Source organism: Coptis chinensis, unplaced genomic scaffold, assembly GCF_015680905.1.
Source record: "Coptis chinensis isolate HL-2020 unplaced genomic scaffold, ASM1568090v1 utg2560_pilon_pilon, whole genome shotgun sequence".
In the NCBI taxonomy this organism is placed as follows: Eukaryota; Viridiplantae; Streptophyta; class Magnoliopsida; order Ranunculales; family Ranunculaceae; genus Coptis; species Coptis chinensis.
The window spans coordinates 435248-459948 of NW_028238131.1; the positions used below are offsets into that span (position 1 = coordinate 435248).

The 24701-nt window shown below is 36.3% G+C and overlaps 2 protein-coding genes, 1 long non-coding RNA gene and 1 pseudogene across 4 annotated transcripts; all 4 read right to left on the reverse strand.

Annotated features, from left to right (window-relative positions):
* Positions 1–3169: 3169 nt before the first annotated feature.
* LOC147473462 (protein CHAPERONE-LIKE PROTEIN OF POR1, chloroplastic-like) lies at positions 3170–6007 on the reverse strand. The gene is given in 6 exon segments (XM_086587483.1): positions 3170–3713; positions 3819–3895; positions 4534–4758; positions 4760–4812; positions 4815–4915; positions 5940–6007. Coding segments are annotated over 6 exon segments (666 nt in total). The 3' UTR covers positions 3170–3571.
* A 304-nt stretch (positions 6008–6311) lies between these two features.
* LOC147473463 (uncharacterized) lies at positions 6312–9519 on the reverse strand (annotated as a pseudogene). The gene is made up of 6 exons (XR_015210458.1): positions 8918–9519; positions 8698–8784; positions 8546–8576; positions 8295–8431; positions 6698–6723; positions 6312–6610 (listed from the first exon to the last, which is right to left on the reverse strand). The product of XR_015210458.1 is annotated as an uncharacterized LOC147473463 (transcript).
* A 138-nt stretch (positions 9520–9657) lies between these two features.
* On the reverse strand, positions 9658–14799 carry LOC147473464 (persulfide dioxygenase ETHE1 homolog, mitochondrial-like). The gene is made up of 9 exons (XM_086587487.1): positions 14395–14799; positions 13137–13265; positions 12837–12944; positions 11511–11645; positions 10947–10988; positions 10757–10816; positions 10621–10674; positions 10158–10182; positions 9658–10039 (listed from the first exon to the last, which is right to left on the reverse strand). The coding sequence occupies exons 1-9, from the start codon at positions 14620–14622 to the stop codon at positions 9933–9935; spliced, it is 888 nt and encodes a 295-aa protein (XP_086443613.1). The 5' UTR covers positions 14623–14799; the 3' UTR covers positions 9658–9932.
* A 7118-nt stretch (positions 14800–21917) lies between these two features.
* Positions 21918–23095, reverse strand: LOC147473465 (uncharacterized). The gene is made up of 3 exons (XR_015210461.1): positions 22248–23095; positions 22025–22136; positions 21918–21936 (listed from the first exon to the last, which is right to left on the reverse strand). It is a non-coding gene; the product is annotated as an uncharacterized LOC147473465 (long non-coding RNA).
* Between the last annotated feature and the right edge of the window lie 1606 nt (positions 23096–24701).

Sequence of the window (24701 nt, forward strand, 5' to 3'; positions counted from 1 at the left end):
ACATCAAAACATCTCATTAGTAGCCCTTTTGAAATTCATAGCTCTGGATAGGGTTTTATAAGAGTGCATAAAACTATCAAATTTGTTTTAAGGATAGAAAGTAGAAATTTGTCAATTTGGGAAAGAGGTATTACAAAAAAAGTGGAAAAGTTGTAGTATACTTTTTTAGGGAAGTTTGGGAGGTGTTTCAAAATTATAAGAAGTGAGAGAGCGAAATAACACTACTCGAGAGTTGAGGGTAGGTGTTGGGAAATTCGCTATCTTATAGCGTAGAGAGATAATCTTGCTCTTTTGGAAGACTGCCAGAAACATAACTTCTAATTATCTTGTAATGAAAAAGAAGACAATAACAAAACCAACCTGAAGGAGAAACACTTTAATATCTTGTTTTAGAGAAATAAGTGGCTCACGAGGAATGGAAAGAAACGCCCTGGCAAAACGGTTCCACTATTGCTCTATAGATTAGGGTCTGGCCATTTATTTGAGTATTCTTCCCATTATTTTTCCTCAAAACCAGCGTTTATGAGCCACCATTTATCACTCCTGTCAAAATCTACTAAGTAAATTGAATATTGGGCACAATTTTACTAAAATGTTGTATTTAGTTCGTAAGTAATGTTTCATTTCCCGTGAGATATCATTTTCCTTGTTTTTCTGATATTTTTTCCGAATTTTGTGTGGCTGTTCAAAGCGTGGTCTTTCCTCGAGTGTTTATATAAAGAAGAATCAACAAATGTTTCTTTAATGGGTATGAAATTTTGGAGTTGTTTGTGATACCACTGGGCTTACCCTTCAAATCTTTGCGTTGAGTTAGCTAGACCCCTCAACCTGCCCACGTTGCACCGCTAATCTGACGTAGCTTAATGCCATAGCAAATAGCAAAGTGCAAGAGCATAGTAAGAGAGGGGTTTGTAAATCTATTTACTAATGTTAAAGCTTGCACTCAATGCACTTTTCAGGCTCTATTAAAAATCTACGTGATCTCCTATTAAAACGGGAATTCCTTCACCTATTGAAAACATAAATTCTAGCACTTCTACATTAAGTCATCTATTAAAACGGGAATTCCTCTCCTATTAAAATGGGAATCACACTTCTAAATTAAGTCATCTATCAAAACAGGAATTCTTCACCTATTAAAATGGAAATCACATTTCTTAATTAGGTAAACGGGATCCCTCCCCCAATTAACGGGTTGCCTTCACTTGACGAGTTTTTATCAAGATAAATTTCAAAATGGCCTGTGCATAAGCATACAAACTAGAAGGGCTTAAAGCTCCTATAATTCCAATATCTTTTAGTTTATCCGATTTAGCTTAATGAGAGAGCATAGTAAGGAGATGCTAGTACGGAATTCACTATCCCACGTCGTCAAATTGACACGCATAGTGAGGAGAGGGGATTTACAAAGTCCATTCTCCCACGTTCATTGTAAAGATGAAATTTTTAGTAACTTGCTTTTGATGATGTATTGCCTTGTGTGTTATTTTAATGATAATGTATTAGTATATCTGATGTAGACGCTTGAAGTTGTTGGTGTCGGTGTCAAATGCGTCGCCCCTAGTTTGAGTCCAAGCCCATGGTCGTGTTTTGTGTGTGCAATTAGGAGCCCATTAGTTAGTATTTGCCATGTGTTTGTTTTTTATTGGTTTGCTTTGTTGTCAGGGTTAGTATAAATAAGGGCATATGGTTTCAGGGAGGTGTTTTAGTTGTGTTTTTGTGTTTATGAATAATTGAGAGATTATCAATAAAAGAGTTGTCTTTTGTTTGATTAATTCAAGTGTAGATTGTTAAAATGAAGCTTCTGCCACTAAAATCCAATAAAAAAGTTGTCTTTTGTTTGATTAATTGAAGTGTAGATTGTTAAACTGAAGCTTCCACCAGTAAAATCTATGTAAAATCTATATTAATATCTTTTTTTCGATAATCAAATCTACATTAATATCACAATAACTACTTAGTAAAGTGAGCTCTCCTTGCCAAGATAGATGATTTTCCAGTAGATTTGTGAAATTTTGCGAAACATATATGGGTTTCTGAATAATTCACTCCAAAAGCAAAAGCAGAGGTTCAACCTTTGCTCCCTCCCTTCTACACCACGAAACACCACTTTCTGACAACGCATGGTCTTATATTGTATTCCAAATAGCTGAAGCTGTATCATGTAAAAGAGTGATGATCATATAAAGCAAATGTTTGAACAGCCAGTTCCGGTTGTAAAAACAGTCCCGCCTTTGTTTTATGTGACAGTTATTGTTTCTAGCTTTATTCCGTTCTTGTCATGGTTAATTGTCATAATATTCTTCGTTCTTTCACAGGTATAGCTTGAGTTACATTCCTTTTGCTCGGTCCATGGTTTCCAAAATCATGACTACATGCTTTGACAGTGAATTCTAAGTTGTTTTTGACGTAAGAAGTGTTCCAAGCAACAAGTTCCCACACAGTCCTGCAGTACTTTTACTCATGAAATTGGTGATGCATGCAGTCCGCCGAATGCATGTAAGTTATGGTGTCTGGTTGGTGCTAATAGTAAGTTTTGGTGTCTGGTTGGTGTTAATCTCTTGTACATTTTTAAACTAGAAGGTTCATGTTTGTTGAGTAGAACATAAACTTTTGTGGTTGTGTTTGGAGAACAAAATAAGAAAGAAGGTTTAAAAGACAGGATGACCTGCACCTGTGTGTGCGTGTGGCTCTAAACACACCGACGATTGAGAAACTGTTCAACTTTTGAAACCTCATGTATATTTTGGTCAGATATTTCCGTTATTAACTGGTCTCAAATAATTTCTGAATCAAAATTTTGGTATATCAACAAATGCGATGATAGACAACGTAGCTGTTTACCAAAGTCTAGCTGTGTATCTCAAAAAACCAATGCTATGCTTTTAAGAATTGGTTTGGAGTGAACATTTATGCGAGAAGAATGTGAACAAGGTTTATTTATTGTTATTATTGCTATTAGATTTTCAAAATTAAGGCTCTAGTTTGAAATTTGGAGCCTTGCACCATGCAGCCACGCTTTTACTATCAATCTCTTTTGCTCTAAAATGAAAGAGAAACCAAATTGATTGAGAGAGAGATCAATAAAAATGATGGGAGAACGAAGAGGGGTAAGTCCAGTATATTATTATTACCTTCTCCAGAATACTGCTTATAGCTAAATTCGCCATATTTTGTTTTGTTTTGGTTCACAGATTCGCCATCAGATTAGCACAAAGGACAACAAATTTAAACTGCTTCCTTAAGTGTCTTTTTCTAAGATTATGTATGGTTAAAATCCTACAAAAAAACTTACACAGCAAGGAGCAAATTTGGAAGGAACTTTTGACCTTTTAAACACAAAATTTATCAAAACCAGACCGTTGGACAATTATTCACGGACGCTTATAGACAATTTATAATCGATATATGCATACTTAAAATGCACCTCATTAGTCACCAAGCAATGTGGTTTCTACACCGTGCCTTGCCTTGTCCCCGCCGCGCCCCCCTAACAGTTACATTGAGAAAATATGACCAATGATTCTTGTTTGTGTATAAACCCACATACATAAAAGTGAATCCAATCACTTCACTTGAGGAAGGTACACGAAAGAAATAAGAACACATAGGCTACCAGCGACGTAAGGAGCTCAAGTGTCCAAGTTGGTTGCAACAGTACCGATGGAACTAGGAATGAACGGCATATCCAGCCAGAGACTAGTGCTCCAAATCTGTCATCAAGTCGATACATAAAACACATAAACACAAGTTTTCCATATGGTTTCGCACTTATTTTGGTAGTTCACTACTTGATTGATCTTCTAATAAAGACATACCCAAGAATGGATGCTCTAGCTAGACTCTTGGTCTTGTCATTTAGGAAGTAAATACACGCTGCCAACGAGATTGCCACCTGCACAAGTAACCCAGCAATTTATACAGAAGCCTAGTTAGTGACAAACACAAGCAAAAATGTCTCAATTTCAACCAAGGCTCTCAGTGCTTAAAATGAAAAGCCAGGACAGGTTGTTAACGAAAGTACAATAGTAATATCTCCTAGAACAATGAGAGATCTATGTACCATTACATTACATGTGAGACAACGGCTTGACAGAAAAAACAAAATCAAGAGTCCTGTATTTCTTTCAATTTGAAATATTTTATCGGTACCAACCGTTTGCAATAAGAAAGCCAGGAAGATAAAGTAAACAATCTGTCCAATTTGTTTCCATTTAACTGTACAACGTGCAAATGATGTACTCAAGACTAGATGATTTTCTAGACAGGGTCCTTTTGGAGTTTGGCACTTAAGTTCGATGATAATAGAAGCCCTTGTGTGGAACATAGTAATAGTAATTTCGAATATAATAGGATGGAAATCAGTTGAATGCAACGATAATTAGAAAAAACCACTTTTTCAAGTACATCTTGGATAAATGTTTTTTAAGAACATTCAACTCCGAGCTAAACTACGGCAGGTGTGCAGCAATTTATGTTAATTTGTCTATAATTCAACTCAAACACTCGAGAATATAAAAAAAATCAACAAACCTGAAATGCAGGCCCACCATCAGCAGAATTCATGATACCCCAGCCTCCCATGAATGCAAAGAGAAACAACCTTCTCATGATTATTACAGGTGGTGGAAGTTCTACAAAATCAAGTAAGGTTTTCATCCAAGATGGGGACACCTCTACTCTCTTTTTCAACCTAGTTTTCAAGTTGAAATTTGTTTTCTTCCGTTCTTTGTAGCTGTTCATTAAAATTTTCTCGAAAAGCACCTTCAATAGACTCTTCACTTCTTTCATGTCCCGCATATTGTTGCAAAAAAAATTGCGTGAACTCCAGATTTCATCTTCAGAAGCATCTTTGCTTATCCCAAGACGCTTCTTTGGATCCCACACTTTCGCCTGTGGAAATTTTGGAAGGTTCCTGCAGAGAAGACCCAAAAAGATAAAAAGGCATAGATCTAGGAGAATATTAAAACTATGTGTTTGTGCGTGTGAGTAGTATAGCTGGAAACAAAGCAACTTCAAGCCTTCACAAACAGTAAGGAAGATCAAAGACAATTGCTAAAAATGATATTACTATACGTCTATACATAGTACAGTAAAGCCATCTGCGTGATAACGTAAAAGTGGTTCTGGGAAAGAAAGTGTGTTGTCTGCATGGCATGATGATTGATGAGTTATACAGGACACACTATCAAATGAATAGTTCTGCGATATAAATTTGAAATATTCTAGAGTCTAGACGCCAAAGCAGCAATAGTGTGGTTAGCCATCAAAAGTTCAAAACTTGGGTTTGCATTATGAATGCTTCCTACCACAGGAAAAAAGAAGAATAAATAGTCCTAAATTGTGTCGTTACGATAGTAGTGGGAAAAAAAGAATATTGAGTAAGAAATGACCAACATTTCCAGCATCGGTAGATATAGTAATCACCAAGATTTGTCAAACACTACGGAGTTAATCAAAGTAGGCTGTGTTTGAAATCCAATTCTATCATGAAAATTATCCAGCTGCTCGTCTTATATTTCCTGTGTTTAGTTTGCTTCCCATGCACAAATACTTAATCATCTATAAATTCAACTTGTCTTTAGTGTTAGTAGTAGATCGGTTAAGTGTCAATGGTTATCATTAGTAGATCGGTTAAGTGTCAAATTAGTATGTCATTGTATCATTATTGGCTGCAGATTTGCAAAAGTTTTGGAAGGCAGAATGAACAGGAGCAGATCAAGGGTTAGGTAGGTCGTTACATGACATCCATTGCTGATATAGTAATATACCTACCAAAGGGATCAAATTCAGTTGGGCCTTAAGACTTTGTTGTCATTTTAAAACTGCAAAGACTTTTCCTCATTTGCATCCATTTCAGAAGGAACTTCGGGCGTAAACACCTGCCAAGCACCTCAATCACCCTCTGTTTAGTTCAATTATAACCAGAAAAAACTTACAGATGATTTGGCGGCGTAATCCAGCACAGGCTAAAAAGCAGAAAAAGCAAAATATCTACTTTCGTCATCTTTTATACTTGACTTATCTTTGCTTTGTGTCAAAGAAGCTGGACACTATCATTTTCCAACTTTCTATACCAATAACTAAGAAAGGTAATGAGCTAGAAACAACAAAGAGAGATGGAGAAGTAAAGATTAGGGGAGTAAGAATAATTTACCGAAAGTGTGAAAGAAAGGTTTGCAGCTTCCTTACTAGGAAAAACAATAACTAGGAGGTGTTGGTTAATTACAAATAAAAATAAAAAAGTAAGTGCCTATGATCCAGTAAAGGAAAAACCGCTCTAATATGATCCCCAATCCAAGTTGAAAATGTCAACTGAAATGAATCGACCTCATATTAATTACAAAGGGTATTACCAAATCATTGATTCAGATTGATAGATAAAATGGTGTAACAATCTCTTTCAAGCCAGACGCCATAACTCTGGTTCACAAACTGGTAAATCACTTTTGTTCCTGAACATGTTTGGGTTAAAATGGTTGAACGGTTGACAGATAGAGTACTAACCTTACAACCTCTAATTAATCAAATAACAAAGCCCTGACACTCACTTAGATGGTTGTGATGAATCAAGCTGCATTGTTACCGGGCCATCGTTAACCAAGTTAACCTTGAGCATCCACAATAAAATAAAAAAAATTAGTCCGTTGTTACTCTCTGAACGGAAACTTATTTTATTATCTTTTTAGGTCCTTACCTTCATCATTGCCCCGAATACACCATCTGCAAGTAATGTAACACATAAATAAAGAGTTATAAACTATAATTTTGAAGCACCAAATAATAAAAATCAAGACCTGCCACTGCTTCAATATGATTGGATATATAATGAGCAAATCAGAAAAGCACAGCAGAAACAAACTTGTATAATTAACAAAGTTAGGTTGCTTAACTTTTTCTTTTCTTTGGTTGATATTACGGTTGCTGAAGTAACTCAACACATGCATGTATAATTTGGTCTCAGAGTCCATTGGCCATAAGAGACCTAAAAGAAGTTTTAAATGTGCATGTTGATGATGAACTGTGTTTTACTATGTAGAGACACGAAATTTATCAAGTATAAACAAGCTAAAAATTGAGTTATGTTTGTTTGGATAAAAGTTGAGACACCAGGGAAAAATCAAAGAAGCATCTTGCAACAGAAAGTCTCTATCACCCTACCCTGAAGCCTCTTTCTTTCTTAAATAGGTCACCCCCCATCTTCCCTCCCCCACAGTAGCAGAAGACCTTCTCTGCACATTGTTTTATCACGCTTTGCAAGCTCAGGAATAAATGATGGCCGTCCTTGTCGGGACGGATGCTTTCCTTTCAACCATTCCCCTATATCACTCCTACAGCATATCTACATCTTGTCCGAATCACCAACTACACATCCTTTGGTTAAGTTGCACCGTTTAACCCTTGCACTCACTTCCACAACTAACTTTTTTTTTTTGATTGGTAAGCCTGTTTTAAATGAGATCAGTAACTCTTTGATGCTGGTGGGGTTCGAGCCCCAGACCTCTGGTATCATCACCTAAAGGTTTTACCGACTTTGCTAGTCAGCACCTGCCACAACTAACTTCTCTTGTCTTTTGTTCTTCTTTAATGACAAAGGAAGTCATCTTTAAGATTTACTGACCTTAGTCTCATCCCTTTTCTCCCTCTTATCCCAATAACCCTCCTACCCCCTCTTCACTTGGAATTATTTGTAACTACATGTGCTTCTGTGCTGGAATTATTTGTAGTTCCTAAGGAATGCATGTGAACCATTGTAACATGCAAATTCATCACAAAGACACTTGTTCTGAACTCCTCATTGAAATGTGATCAAGAAAGGTTAGTCTGAATATATAATACTAGAGACTATATTCAATTTAGTGGTACTAGAAGAACTTCATTCCTTTATTTAGAAACTGAGTATTCTGAAATCTGAATCGCTTCAGAAATGCAGTATGTCTGTTTTTACGAAGACAAGTTGGAAAAGAACACAACAACTATGGGGACATACACCCTTGAGAAATTATGCATGACTTGTTTCACTGTCAAACCCAAACAAAAATTTGGGTTGCTATCACAATAAAGCGATAAAACGAAGTTCAGTAAACTATATACATATTCAGGTCAAGTATCTTGATTCTAGAAATGAACCCACCTTCTATGGCTCTACTCAGACTAACATTTTATTTTTTACTCGGACTAACTCAGTAGAAAGATAAACAGTGAAAGTTTCAAAAACTACAGAGAAGTGAAAGACGTATGGAAACAAGCATGAAGAACAGAATGCATGAAAGACATTACTGATTGATCGTTACCTTTTATCGAATCTGGATTATAGGATTGGCGGAACTTTTCAACTAATGACTCATAGAAAGGCTTTGCTTTCTGAGGCATAGCAACATGAAAATCTGGCTTATTACCCTTCAGAACTCCAACAATGTGAACTGACTCACTGGAGAAACAAACACCACATTACCATTAGTCCATTATTAGTATCATTATTCAATTCATTTATTTATTAAATTTTTGTACTCTCGAAAAAAGGTGCACTAATCAATTGAATTACCCAATAAAACTCCATAATCTCTCTGCATAACCTGCAAAGTGAATAAGAAACTAAGAACTCATTGCAACATACAACCAATGGGTGGGTGCATTGAGTTTCTACCTATTCAATGATTACAAATAAATAAAATTAATACACATAGAGAGACTTACATTTTGATCCCATGCTTTGCCAGTCTTATCATTCGAGAACAACCTCATGTTCAATACTTTCCTACCTAAGAAACCTTTTTTCCAATCCTTAACCAGGGCGCATGGGGGAAAGTAAAACAAGTTAATTATTATTCTACCAATCCAAAAGGTGCCAATCTAGATACAGAACTTACTGTCAGGGCCAAGGAGGGAGAGAGTGAGAGAAAGAAGAAAGACTTACAATTACACTTCTTTGGGGTTTACCATGAGAAATGCAATCAACAGGTTATTGTTTACTATTCCATTGCCAATACACGGATGTCCCTCTAATTCTGAAGTTGTTGACTGTTGAGAAGATATAAGATTTTATTTTTTATAAGCACCTTGAACTCTCTACTCTTTTCATCATTCTGTTACTAACGTTGATCCAAATTTAAGTCCTTATATGAAATTTCTATAGGTAGGAAGCTGTTGTATAACTACTTTCGCAAAAATAAAAGTGTCGGTCCGTATAATAGACAGAAGGAAATACTAATTCAAATCACAGAGTCAACTGAAACGATCCATCGTACTTGTATTCTTTACTTGCCTAACCTATAAACTGATAATTAACATAAGATAAGAGGAACTTTAAGAAGCAATCACTTAAAAAAGTTGCCCACTGTGATCCTCGTGTATAACGCTATTGAGGGACCTCTCACTATCATTATATGAATCTAGACAGACGACGACAACAACAACAACAACAACGAGAATGATGAAGATGAGGATGAGAATGACAAAATTTTAAAATATTAAAATCCATTCAAGAGACAAGAATGATTTTTTTAAAACAACACCGTCTCTTGAATGGATTTTACCTATTGCTGCAATTGAAACAGGAATGATGATATGGACACAGTGCACCGACGACACATAGTATATGAGCACTCAATTCATAGTTTCTAAAATGTGTAAAAATCAAACTGATAAAGAGCATAATTCTCAGAGCAATGCTAAAAAAATATTATAACATGCTATGAAAGAGAAAAAATTCCTGCCCAATTATAAAATCTTCTGGAGGCCTCAGGAAACCCTATGTTACCAAACTAACAGCGTCGTCTGAGCTTACAACAAGAAAAAGAAAAAGAAAAAGAAAAAAAGGCAAGTATGATGGGATATAGCTACATGTACACCACACAGAATACATTTTCAACAGGTTATTTATTCACCACTTTCAGAAGAAAACCTTGCTTTGTTATACTTATTGTGTACACCTAGGTTGCCAGAGGTTCACAAGATTTTTTAGTTACATCTTGCAAACCACAAACCATATTTGCTGGGACTGCGACATCTATCATCTTCGGGTATGGTAGATTTAAATCTGTTAAGAAAAAAAAGTTCAAAATCATCAGTAGTTGTATAGAGCATAATCACAATTCCAAGTTTTCAAGGTGAAGTTTCAAATATGCCTAATCGAGTTCAAATGCTACTACACTTACTTTCCATGATGCTCTTGAATGTATCCTGCCAAAAATTTATAGAAGAAACAAGCACCATGTCAGTTGTGGAGAATGACTTCTTACAAAATAAATAAATCTTCACAAGTTCTATTATGTATTTTGAAAAGGTTTTGAGGCTCAAAAAGAAATACTAAACTTTGTTATTTAAGCACCTCAGAATATACTTATTCCATGTCCATCGACATGTAGGCAGCTAGAGGACATCCCATTAACAGCAAACCGTTACAGTGAGTCCTTGCTTGAAGCAGATGACATGAATCTAACAAATAAAACATGTTTGGACAAAAACATCCTGACCGTGCAGCTGAAATATATATATATAGGGAGCTTTTAATTTATTTAGTTAATTTTGATAAGTAAGATTTTTAAAATTGATGTTGCTATGTTCCCTACGTAGGTGAGCTGTTTAACAAGAAGGGAGACTTTTAAGGCCAGAGGGTACCTCATCCTTTGTTAGACGAGGATTAAAGAGCATCTCCTCTCCTACGGTGCTAACCTGAAATTCAAGAAAGGTCTGGTATCAGAAGCGGTGGGTATTATACAGCAACATAGACATAATAGGTAAGCAATTTTCTTACAGTGAATCCTTTGTAGTCATGAGCAGGATAGACAAATGTGTCCTTGGACAGTGTGAATATCTGACAACATAAGCAAAATAAGACAATAAAAAGGATATCTGTGATCACAATTCCCAATATCCGACATGAGATCCGAGTTTCCTTAATCCAATACAAATTACAATTCTACTCTCACATTTCATGTCCTTACCTGTGAATGCACTGAATTATAAAGCTGAAGTGAACTTCCTCCCTGTGTATACAATTGAGAGACGGTGTCAGCTTAGTTTTCAGTTTGCAAAAAGCTAAGCTCTCATATCCAACCAGAATAATGACATTACATAAAACTTCAGTAGACCATCAAAATACTTGGGCTATAAGTATCAAAGGATTATTCAAGTCTCCTATTTGTATGTTTTTGTTCTCAAAGTATTTTTCTTAAAGTTCCCCTCCCCTAGTAAATACCCTGAAAAGAGAGCACAAATTTATCAATTCACGTGAACCATCGTTATTAGGTTCAGATGCACCTATTCTCTCCATTACATAAACAACAAATACTAATATCCTGTTTCCGCCTGAGAGTAGTAGTAGAGACAGAAACGGCTTCTATCTAGTAGATTTAGGCAGAAAAGTGCATTGATAGTAGCTGGCATGGCAAATCGCCTAGAAGAATATAGATACATAATATAATTTTAACATTTTTTGGTTTCACAGAAAGATTTCTCTTGTTGCTTTTATAACACTAACATATTTTCTGAATTCGCAGAAAAAGCACCTGAAAATCTGTTCTACCACATCCACGAATGAGTAAGGCATCACCAGTAAATGCCATCCTCGGTTGAGGTTGGTCAGGCCCATCTCCTGTAACATAAGTGACACAACCTAGTGTGTGACCAGGAGTTGCACGCACCTGTAAATATTAAGAACTTGACTTCAGTTGGTATTCATTGCTACTTATTATTTTGCACTTTTGCAGTTAATGTTATTATTACACTGTTAGTATAATCATTACGGTGGCTAGCGCTATTTCATAATGATAAGAAGAGATAGATAGCATAAGGTCTTCTTTCTCAACAGTATGGAGGCCTATGAACATTAACCTATTTGAGGTGTCCCCGGCCTGTTAATACTAGTCTAGTTGACTAAACTCTAAAGAGTCACATCACACGACTCATTGCATAATTCTTCACAAGTATTTAGTGCGCAGGAAACCCGTTGACCTATGAACGCATACAATTAGACCAATCACTGCTAAACTTTAAAATGTGCAAAGGATCCCGACAAAAAGACCACTCTTAGAGGTGCAATGGCTCAGATGCAGTCTTCAAAGTGTATTATGTACTAACGGAGGTAATCTTGCATTGCATGAAAAGATAAAATGTGATACTTCCTGGATGATAGTGATGAGTTCTGCCTCTTCCCCTATATGTTTATTCCTAAGAATAATATCTACAGTTCTAATAAAAGAACACATAGAATTAGAGAACAATTATCTTCTCATTTTTCTCTATCCAGACAGTAAATTTAGTAAATCTACATTAACTATTTATTTATGTTTATTCCTAAGAACCCTAAAACTGACACGACATTTTCTAAAAACTTAGCCATTTCAGAAACTATGTCATAACTTCGTGTTTTATACTCATATGCAACAACTGGAATGAAAGTGTAGAATACGCGAACTGTTAAGCATATGCAAGAGAAGGCCGGAACAATTAAGTCATTCATATATTTTGGAGTTCTAGTATTAGAAGAAGTGGCATTTGAGGAGCATATTGTGGAAGTAGAAACCATTAAGAGTTCAAAAATAGTGTGGATGAAGGAAAAGAAAACGATGTATGTAGTCTTTGACAAAAGATATGACAATTATGAACCCACTAATTAGCATAAAGGACAATAATGATGCGACTCTTTGTCTTCCTCATGATGTTAAGCCATCGATAGACAGAACATCAGTGAAAAATACATGTTTAACATAAATGCTTCCACAATAGGACCTGGAAGCCGATTTTCAAGTTCATGCCATTTAATTTCTCAAATCTTCAAGATCATATTATGATACACATAGAAAACCAAACCATACGGGAAATGATACCCTTACCTCAAGGAACAGATTGCCGAAATGTATTTTATCACCATGTTCAACGAAAAGATCAGCTTTTGAATTGCTGGCTTTTGAAATAATAGATTTAACTCCTGGAACCTTGTTCTGCAGGAACAAGTCACAACCAGTGGAGAAAAAATAGGTCATAACATGTACCCAGAATGTGCCATCGTTGAAGTGTTAAAACATTCGATAACAAAAAAGACTTATTATATTAAGAAAACCTTAAACAAGATATACAACATCATCCAATACAAGAAGAGTATAAAAAAAAGGGAAGCAGAGGAAGCTAGAAACCTTTATAACACCAGTTCCAGTGACATGATCAGCATGGACGTGAGTGTTTATAGCGTAAATAAGCGTCAATCCTAATTCTTTTATGATGGAGATGTCTCTGTCTGCTGTCTTGTCAACCGGGTCAACCAACTACAGAAATTTCCGTTAGTATGTTCCCCAAATAAGTTGATCAATGAAGAAAACTAATGCTCAATTCTAGAAAATGCAAATCAACAAAATTTCCTATGAAACTCATCGCAAAGGGTTCAAATTAAAGTCCCAAACAAAACTTGTTGCAGCGATATGTGAAGAAAACCAAGGAACAAAATATCACCGATATATATATATCGTTTTTTTGGTACCAACATCGACATATCTGATATATATCCACCGAATATTAAATCTTTTTTTCCCCGATATATATCAGAATTTCCGATATAACGATATATATCGACCGATATATACGATATAAATTGTTGACTTTGACTGATATTGTTGACTTTGATCGATATATTGTCGATATTTCCGATATATTGATATACAAAACAAAATTTTGACTGGTCACAAAAAAACTGAATATATCCGATATTTCCGATATATATATGATATATATCGGTTTTTGGGTACACCGATATATTCACCGAATTCGATATTTTGATCCTTGAAGAAAACTATAAAACAAGATTATAAAATCATTTTGAAGGACACATAGCAACAAACCATTTAAGGCAAAACAGGTGCAAGTAATAATTACTCAACGGTGTAATAAGTAAACTCAAAGCTTACGAAAAATATAACAAAAGCAAGAAAAAACCATGGGCACAAATTGTGGAAAGAGTTTGCGCACAACTACGTTGTCAGGGCGAGGTGAAGCACTAGGCTTCCCAACTGCCACCGTGGAAATGGCTTTCACTAAAATTGGCGCCTTGAGTGCCCATCTAACATAGTACTTAAAATAATTTCTTTCCTCGAAATGATCCAAATTACCTGAATCGTCCATTCATCAAATTATCATATTATCCAAAACTTTAAGGCGCCTTGAGTGCTTAGGCTAATTAAGTAGTTAACTAATTATCAACATTCTAATAAAACAAACTCATCAAATTATCACTATATCCAAACTTTGTCACTTAACAACTTCTATACATAATACATAATCCAATGTATCAGAATTGCCCCACCTCATTAAAATCATCATTGAATATCAATTATTTTACTAGTTTATGATACATAACAAAGAAACAACATTCCCATATCACATTAATGCATCAAAGCTTACCAAAGCTGGTTTTTGAGGGTGAGTAACATCAGCGAGAAGATAAGTATTAGTAGAAGACTCCTTCTCAAACAACTGACGAAACAAAAGCTTTGAAGATGGTACAGAAACAGTAGTGTAATCACCCATTTGTGTTTTAAGACTTGGTCTTGAATTTGATAGTTTTTTTAAAGAAGAAGAAAAAAGATTGGCATTGCAAGTAGTTAAGAGAGAGAAACGAATCATTTGCATAGAAACAAATGTAATTTAAGTAGTGGTATGTGATAATAGTTGTTATTTGAGCTTCGGTTGTTCCGTTTATTGTTGTCGGTGATTTCGTCACTTTTGTTTCGGAGTTAGCTGGTTTTATTGGTTTTTCCGTACGTGTGCGTGACTGTGTAGCTGATGGCCATAGGATACGATAGCGATAGGATACGAGAATTGCAACTTTCATATAACAAGTATGCAAACCGTGGTACGCGAGATTTTTTATTTTTTCCTCAAAGTCTTGAAACCGTCATTGGAGATCGATAATTAGTATGGTTTTTTGGGATTCTAATTGTAATCATATAGAGGAGGCACGTCTTATATAATTATATTATTTAAGTGATATTAAAGTGACATTAGGGATATTAGGGAGTTTTTTTTTTCTAAATTATTAATAAAAATGGAAAATAATTATATAATTTAAATTACATAATGGGGGTTCTTCTAAATTATTAATAAAAGAGAGTTCTAATTTTTGTGAAGAAAGTGTTAATAAATTGAACAAATAGAGAGATTTCAATTTGCCTACTCGATAGGGGAGAGTGGGTTCCTCAAAACCCGGCGGCTATCATATAATATAGAGATAAAGCCAATAATAACGTTGTTTTTGATGACTAGATTACCGTATTACAAAAAATCGCCCAAATATGATATATTCTATACTAGGGTATGCTGCCTTTCACGGTTCTGAGATGGATGTGCCTACAGCGCTACCTCAACGCTCCACGTGCCTTACGGTTAGTCTACAATCTGGGTTCCTGACGGTCAATCTACAATCTGGGTTCTTTTCAGAAGATGCTCTTGATCATCGCTTTCCTCGCAGTGAACGTGATTCCCTCTTAATTGTAAATTTTCTAAAAAATACATTTAAGATACAAAGTCTGAAGACATGTTTTTGACAATGACTGTCAATTACCCTCATTTTATTCTGACGTTCATTTTCCGAAGCATCCACAGCAAACATTCCCCATCTATATATGGCAACATCTATATAACAATACACAGCAGTATGGGGCCCGCAGGGCCCCCATCTGGCGGCTACAACTCTTCCTCCCATCTTATGACGTGGCGGATCCAACCTTTTTCCAACCTGGTTCATCTAACATTTGATGGAACAATCAACATTCAAAACTCTCTCTCCCAACAAAGTCAACATTAGCTGCTGGGTCTATTTATGGGCCTATTTCTCTACGGGCTTATGGGCCAACAAAGCAACATTTTCTATGAGCTTGTGGAGCGTCGGGGGTCGCGCCGCAGGCGCGTCAAGGCATCGCGGGCTGGGGGTGGACGCACCGAGCGTTAGGGGTAGCACCGCAGGGGTGTCGAGGCATCGCTGGGCCGCGTCGCTGTAGTGGGGGTCACACACCGCAGGCGTCAAAGGCATCGCGGGTTGGGGGCCGGCCACCGAAGCCGTGGGTAGCGCCAGAGGTGCGCCGAGACATCGGGCCGGGCGTAGGCACCGCATATACACTAGTATCCCTATAATGTGTAGAAACTCTAGGGGAAAGATTCAATTGCATCTATGAGTCCAAAGGGTGACGGGTAAGAGAATAAGTTGCATTCTCGCTATCACCATTTCAATTGCATCTATGAGCCCAGTGGTGACTGGTGAGAGAATAAGTTGCATTCTGCTATACATGGCTTCGGTAAAACATGAGCAATAAAAGGAAAAAGTTGCTCCATGAGAAAGCACATACTTTAACGACACTGAGAAATAAAATACCAAATGAGTATACACTCAATATTAAAGCTAAAGACTTAGGTTTTAAACTCAAGTTGAGCCCATAAAGAAAGATTTTTCTGGATCTAGCCCCTCTAAAGACCATAAATTACTGTCTTCTTTCGTTAAATCCTTGCAGAAACCCATAAACAAGTCTAACAAATTACTACTTTGATCATAGTAGTGGGACATAGATCTAACGTAAGCAAAAGACAAAGTAATTATTCCACATAGTTACTCCACCGTAGGCACATAGGCTCTGAATAGAAATTAGTTTGTAGGGCCAATGTCTTTGAGAGTTGAGATCCGCTTCTTCCGCCCATCGAAGACATGATACCACCACCGGATCTTTTCCTTCAAAGATGCGTTTAAAACAACTCAAAAGTTGCACCCTCTCCGCCGACTGGCCGTTAAGCTAGAGTTACGCCATTCGTTACAAGCAAAATGACAGGGACTCCTACTTAGTACTTCGAGAATAAACCATTTCTCGCGTAACCAATACCAATTAACAAAAAGAACAGATCTAAACATTTATATTTACCAAGACTCGATATATAAAATTTAATTCTGTACCTCTTCTAGATTGAAGTAGATTGAAGCCGGCCTCAAATCAATCAAGGTTGCTAGAGGATCAACCTTCGTGAGTGCGCAAACCGGTAGTTGAAGCTCGACTTTTCAAATCAGCAAGAGAAATTAGAAGGAACCTTGAAAGTAAAGAACTATCCTCCACAGCTCTACCGTAACGGATGTCCTCCCAAATCTGAAAATCATTGAATGTTGGTAAGACTTAAGAAGACGTGCTATAGACGAAAAATTTCTAAACATGTGGCTCGCCAAAACAATCATCAAGTATTTTGATTACAAGGAAACTTGAAAAATACCTTATTTTCTTCTCAATTCAACAAACTCGCTTATCATCAGGGCACCGGAAGCTCTCCAATGTATTTGGATTGTAAAGGACACCTGGAAATGACATCGATTTCTGTTGCCGTGGACTATTGGTGCTTTCTAATGATGATTGTTCACCTAACTCGTGGCAATAAATTTAAGTTTAAACTTCAAATCGATCAACATCGACAAATGTATCAACTTCAAAGTATCTCAAAAACTCAAATCGTCCATTTTAATTAGATTGATTGATAGTATGAGATCTTACTTAATTCCGTAGAAAGAAATGAACATTGAAGAACCTTTAGCAACACTGGTTTGAAAGGCAGTAAAGCTAGATCAGTATCGACTTCTTGTTGCAAGTTGCATATAAAAATTTAACAGTGTTGACAATTGAAGTCATAGGATTTTATAATGTATAAAGAAAATAACTACATCTAAAAGAAAAACGGAAAAGCTTCTACAGAACTTCATTAGACCAGAGCCACGACATTGAGAATTTGGGAAAGACAACACATACCATCTTGAAACGATAGCACACATGCGATGACGATATTATATATTAAACTCAAGACTGTTGAAACTCCAAGATAGATTCTCATAGCTGACAAATGGGGAATCCCAAATGCAAACAGAGCGCAAACAAATCCAGCCATCACAATGAAATACGGAGCTTTAAGGCATGATCATCCGAGTACAAGACATACACGGCCTGCATTTCACAAGAATAAGGAAACCCCATCGTCATCCACAAACAACCATATCGTATTCATTGATTTGCTTAGATAGGTTTTATGTGGAAATTAAAATATATGAGAGATAGAAACTATGAAAACACAAATTTTATCGAGACAAACACTTCAGGGAGCAACCGAAAAGTAATGGTCAGATTAGAATGAAAAGCATCTTCCTCGATTGGGAAATCGATCATCCCTTTTTGGGACTTCTTGTTCGCTTCCATTGTTTATACCCTTTATGTTACCTTTGCTTGGTTCTCCAAAGATCCTTTGACTTTAGTAACAGCATGCATCCAAAGGTCGAAACAGTTTAAGAATGTCTACTTAAATATATTGCATCTAAATATTGATAGCTATGAATATCAACCTTGAATAATATAAGGTAAGTACCTTTGGGAGAAAACACAACGCTTTTAGCCGGAAATTGAGGAAACCAGCAAGGTTTGTTTGCAGCTTAATGCAACGGGTAGCATCAACTCGTGAACCACAGGATTAACGTAAATACCGATTGTCTCCACATAGTTCTTCCACAATCGAGGTAATCATCTAAACTCTCATGTAAGTTTTTCAAACCTTTGATGTTTAACTCAAGTTCATAAAAGTCTTCCAACTTTGAGGAGGCTTCGACTCTTGTCCACACTTTGAACACCTATGGAAGGGTAAGAAAGGCAACTAATCATTATTTGATTTACAACAACATCCCAGTGGAGAGAGAGCTACAAATGATAGTCAACCGACGGATATCATTACCCTCGTGAGTGCAAGCATATAGAAAAAAATCTTACAAAATGTTAAAAAGTATAAGGATGCAAAACAGAGTGTGTTTACAATACACCATAACTAAAATAAAACCACCATAATCAAAAAGACCATCACCCAAAAAAAGCAAGCCAAGAATCGGCAATAATTCATAAGAAGTTGTATCTAGGTTTGGTGTCTAACTCAAACTTTTTTGACCAACATATAATTGCTGAACCCTTTACTTCAAATTTGCATGTAAATAGCAAAAGCAAAGACTAATGCTTAAATTTCCGACTGCTGAAAAATTATAAAACATTTGCACTTTTCAACAGATGACCATCATAGATCATTAATTCTAGTTGGGCAGAGAAAATGTTTCCAGGGAGCCTATACCACACAACGTCAATTCTAGCAGAAAATACAAAATAGTTTATCTATTCTTATCTATCTCGTTCAGCAGTGATGAAGGACCAGAGAGTATACCTGCAATGCAGCTTGAAAGACATCGTTTTCTGCTGGTCCAGAAAGCAGTGATGAAGGACCAGAAAGATGTGCAGGGGCACTTGAGCCATCAGATTGTACATTGGGAAGAAGCTTTCCATGTGCCAAAGATGAAGGTAGGAGCCTACCTCCAGTGTGGTCGTACCTACTACTTACATCGTTCGCTTTCCCGCCTAAATTATCTTTTGGATAAACTTTGGGATCAATAATATTTGAAGCAAATGGCAGGTAAGATTTGTTTGAAATTTCCATTTTCCATTGAAGATTTAGCTTTGGAAGTTGATGATCACGGTGATTGAAGAGATTGTGGAAGACATCTCTTCGATATTCTTGAGATGAAAATTTTCCAAAAATATTGCCAGATATGTCTTTGTGGTGAGAGTCGACACTCCCATCAACATCCTCAACATGATTTGAGTGCCATTCCAATCAAGAAGATGCTCTTTGAGGCAATTGGTGATTTCGCTGATGATCCATGTAACCTCGCGATTCACGCAAACAACATAATACTTGAGTAAGCCATTACAATGAAATATGAAGCGGTTTTGTGAATCCAAAATGTTGATACTCTACCATTTGACCGGTGCTCAAGCGAGAGATGCCCACGATGGAAGCTTCCCCGGGAATTCTAGTAACAATGCAGATTCCATTGCTAAGGATGTTCCATTTTCCACACAAACTTCTATTTCACTTTCACTATCCGAGGATAATATATCTATAGGACCGATGTGCCATTAAACTTGAACAAACTTAGAATCTTTGTCTCAATCGATCAAACAAAAATGACATAAATCATTAATGTGTTCTTGCAAGCAAATACTTAACGTGTCCCTATGAAGTCGCTAAACAATCCTCGCAAAGAATTTGCAACATTTGCTAGTCAAACCAAAGTAGCATACCCGACATGGTCCGAAAGTGGCGGCCGTCAGATCCGGAAGAGAAGAAAGAGAATCAAACCTAAAAGTTTTACCCTATATTATAGAAGAAAATGATATTGTGAACCGTCATCCTAAAATTAGAGAATAGCACACCACTTGGATAAACTTGAAACAGTAGTGTACAACTTTAGAAAGACACCAGAAACCATCGGATGGAGGAGCCAGGGCCCCACACCATTAATGTTTTATTAGATAGATATTACTTTTTACGAGATTTTCGAGGTCGATAGATTTGGACTAGTATTGGCAACGGGCCTCCAAATCGAGTCTTGGGCCTTTTACTACTCCCTTTCGAAGCGCCACTCCAAAGTTCACTCACGGGTGAACAACTGAAATACTTATCACATAGCAGCAACCAGTTTACCACCAATATTCGAGGAAGCATAACTGCCCAGGTAAGCAAGATAAGCATGGGCCCATTTCATGATGAAATAACGTCTGCCTCGAGGGACAACACATCAAGATCATTGGCTCAGTCAGTTGGCACTTAGCAGCCGAGTAGCAGAAAAGTGCACTGATAGTAGCTGGCATGGCAAATCGCCTAGAAGAATATAGATACATAATATAATTTTAACATTTTTTGGTTTCGCATAAAGATTTCTCTTGTTGCTTTATAACACTAACATATTTTATGAATTCGCAGAAAGAGCACATGAAAATCTGTTCTACCACATCCACGAATGAGTAAGGCATCACCAGTAAATGCCATCCTCGGTTGAGGTTGGTCAGGCCCATCTCCTGTAACATAAGTGACACAACCTAGTGTGTGACCAGGAGTTGCACGCACCTGTAAATATTAAGAACTTGACTTCAGTTGGTATTCATTGCTACTTATTATTTTGCACTTTTGCAGTTAATGTTATTATTACTATATTTTAGTCATACTGTATTTTAGTAGATGGAAGCAAGGCCCAAAATATCGATATCGATCAATATATCGGTGTACCCAAAAACCGATATATATCGGATATATCGGATATTTCGGATATATCCATTTTTTTGGTAACCAGTCCAAACTATTTAAAATATCGGAAATATCGGAAATATAATATCGGAAATATCGGATATATATCGGAAATATATTGGAAATATCGGATTTATATTTTAAAATGGTCAAAAAGTCAACCGATATATATCGATTATATCGGAAATATCGATTATATCGGCGATATAAAGTTTCATATCGGAAATTCCGATATATATCGGAAAAAAAAGAGTTCTATATTCGGTGGATATATGTCGGAAATATCGATGTCGGTGTACCAAAATACCGATATATATCGGCGATATATCGGATATATCGGCGATATTTTGGTCCATGGATGGAAGTTCTTCTATATAATCTCCCCACATATATGTTTTCCTTTTCTGATACTGGAACCCAAAGATGCTCTTTTGAAATCGAACCCATTATGATGTATTCTAACAAATCCTATGTAAACCAAAGTAGGCAGGGATTAATGCATAAAGATCGTTGATCTTAAACATCTTACCTTGGACAGACTAACCCGAAAATAGATGGATATTGTTCACATTGTGTGACGCCATATTCTCCTCACCACCTGGATCAATAACATCAAACTGAGCAATGAGAACTCCTATATACCACCCATAAATATATGCCTAATATAAAATGTTCATACTTTGGGTCATGAACATCAACTTACTTAAAATATCTATGGTAGAAACATGTAATCGTAAGAAGGGCAATAAACCTTAGAGAAAATATTTTGAGCATGACTTGAATCAATGGCAGTTTTGGTACCCACGTGCTCTGCAAAGTCAAGAAAAACAATTTAGAGAGATGGTATGGATCACGGAACAAAGCTTCCGTGAGATTATCAACTCATATCAAATGCTACCTTCTATTCGACGCCAAGCTCGACCATACAGTTTCAGAGCTTCGAGAAACTTCTTATGCTCTTCCTCTGTCCATCTTTTTTGCTGTTTAGATATTGTGTATGGCTTCCTTGCCTACTCAAACAGAAAACATAGAATGAAACATTGCTTAACAAAGATCTATAATGTTTATTGAATGACTGCTTACATTGTACTGGAATAGCTAGGACATGGAAAAAGTAATACCTTTGATGCATTTTCATTTCATCTCCTTTAACTGAGTTGTAGTTATAGATTGGGCTTCAATATCCAAACTCATCCGCGAACTAATTGTTGTCATGAGAGATGCATCTATGCTGATATTATGCCCAAGTAAAAAAAAAGAGCGGACACAGTAAAACTTCCATTAGGAAGGAAGTGCAAAATATACCTAAAAGAATTGCATATATAAGAAATACGACAATAATTTTGTAGTTCATGAAGACTAAAAGCTATAATACAATGCAATTATACGAAATCCTATAATGCAAGATGAACACCTTTCTCCTTCATAAGTAATTCCTTCATCAGACCAATGGCGATAGACCTCATTCAAACTTGTTCATCACTCAATTCCATTAGTTAATCTTAGGTATAGCCAACGACATGCATTTTATTGTCATTTACGTACAAAGCCAAAGAAGGCGATTCGAGGGAGGGTCTGATTTAATGTTAAGGGGATTCTAAATACATGGATTTAGTTCTTAAGCAATTATATCTTCTATCATTAGAAAGTTGCAGATGTAGTGCCAAATTCACTATTCGGAGAAACATAAGTAGTAAAGTCCAACTTCTACAAATGATCTTCTTCTTTTTTCTTGTTTATTTAATGGCTTTCTTAGTCCATAAAAGTGCTAATTAAGTGGATTGAGCAAAACCTGTACAGGTAAGAAACTAAGCATGTCAAAATTAGTGTAGCTAAAGGTGAGTGTCAACTTCAACGGCAACACTATGTAAGAAAAGAAAAGAAAAGAAAAGAAAAAAATGAAACAGAGAAAGCAAAACAATATCAGTACGGCATATGGTATGAATAAATAAAATTTCAAATTCAACACCTAGTGCAGCTACATAACTATATCAATTCCTTAATATTGATTGAACTAACTCGAAACGAAAAAAACTTATATGAAGAAGAGAATGATTATTCAGTCACAAACTCGCAGCCTAAAGGCCTATGTTGGCACCTAGCACCTAGTTGTAACTGCTTTGGATATGGCCACTGAAGAATCGAAGGAAAGCTCATTACCTGACAAAATGATCCATTAAGACCAGTCCTTGCCGCTGCTTAATTTTCAGCCTGCTTGCATTTTTCACATCAAAGTAATTAGTGGATCAAATTTAAAAAAAAATCCAGTATTCCTATGGTGCAGAGAATGGTAACTATCTTTATTATTTCTAATAACTTTGAAAATTTGTTTTCTTAAACGATCCTCCTTTAAAACCACCTTATTTCAACTTTCCACTCATATACTTTTACACCTGCTCATTTTCAGTTTATTTGTTGAGAAAATACCTTTTAGAATACGCAAGAAGCATTCTCCAATCTTGACCCAACACACTGACAAAAGTTATGGACTGATCTAGTCATCTAGTTGCTTTACCCCATAGGTCTTAAATTTCCTAGAACCATAGCATACTGAAGGCGGCTTATGATTCTCTAATATAGGATCTGTAACATCCAGTTCTGCTTCTGCTCATTATGACCCCACCCTCCATCCAATAGGTACAGGTACATGCCAACCAATAAGCACTCGAGAAATTATAAAAGTTGGACCAAAAAAAGAAGAAAAAAGAAACTAAACAAATCATGAATCACGAGCTATCCTAAATGCCAGATATGGGCATTAAATAAACCAAATAGCTTAACCATTTCCATGCGGTTCACTCAGACTTCCAAAACCGTCGGGCAAATGGCGGTGGCAACAAAATACTCCACACTAGTATACTTCTAAACTCTGCCAAAGGAGGTAATAAAATGTCTTAATATAAGTTGAAATGCCATCTCCAAACCCAATTGTTCTCTCTCAGTTGATCTCTCAAAGAATGGATGCTAAAGCGTCTATTATTTTATCACAAAATGGGGACAAATGGAGCATACAGAAACATAGAACGGGTGGATTCTTTCAGCTTGTATCAATTTTGCAGAGTAATGAATACAAGTTGAGTTCAAGTTATACACCACGATATAAATTACTTTATTATCGAACAAAGTCTACAGAAAATAGATAAACAAAAATAAGGAAAAAACTTATGAGCAGTAACAAGAAATAAAAAGAGTTTATAAGTTTCAGTCCAGAAAAACTGTTTTCTGCCAAACAGCGTTCCTGACACGTCGTAAATCCCTCCCTTTGAGTGTCCTCCCCAGTCCTTCAAACACCGAAAATGTAGTACACTGCGACCTGGCAACAATCTCATGCGGAGGAAGCATTTCCTCCTCAAACTCTTCATCCACCTCTTCGAAAAAACCAAATCTGTCAGTTTCCAAGCCATTAAACTTATTGGCAGCAGCAGGCCAAACAGGGGCAGATTGATGACCCTGTAAAACTTATTTTGTCATATTTCGCCACTTGTCCTTCAAATCACCCTGTAAAATATACTTAATTATTATTTTTAAGGGTGCGAGTCCACAGGAAAAAATTTCTAGATCTAACATCCAATACA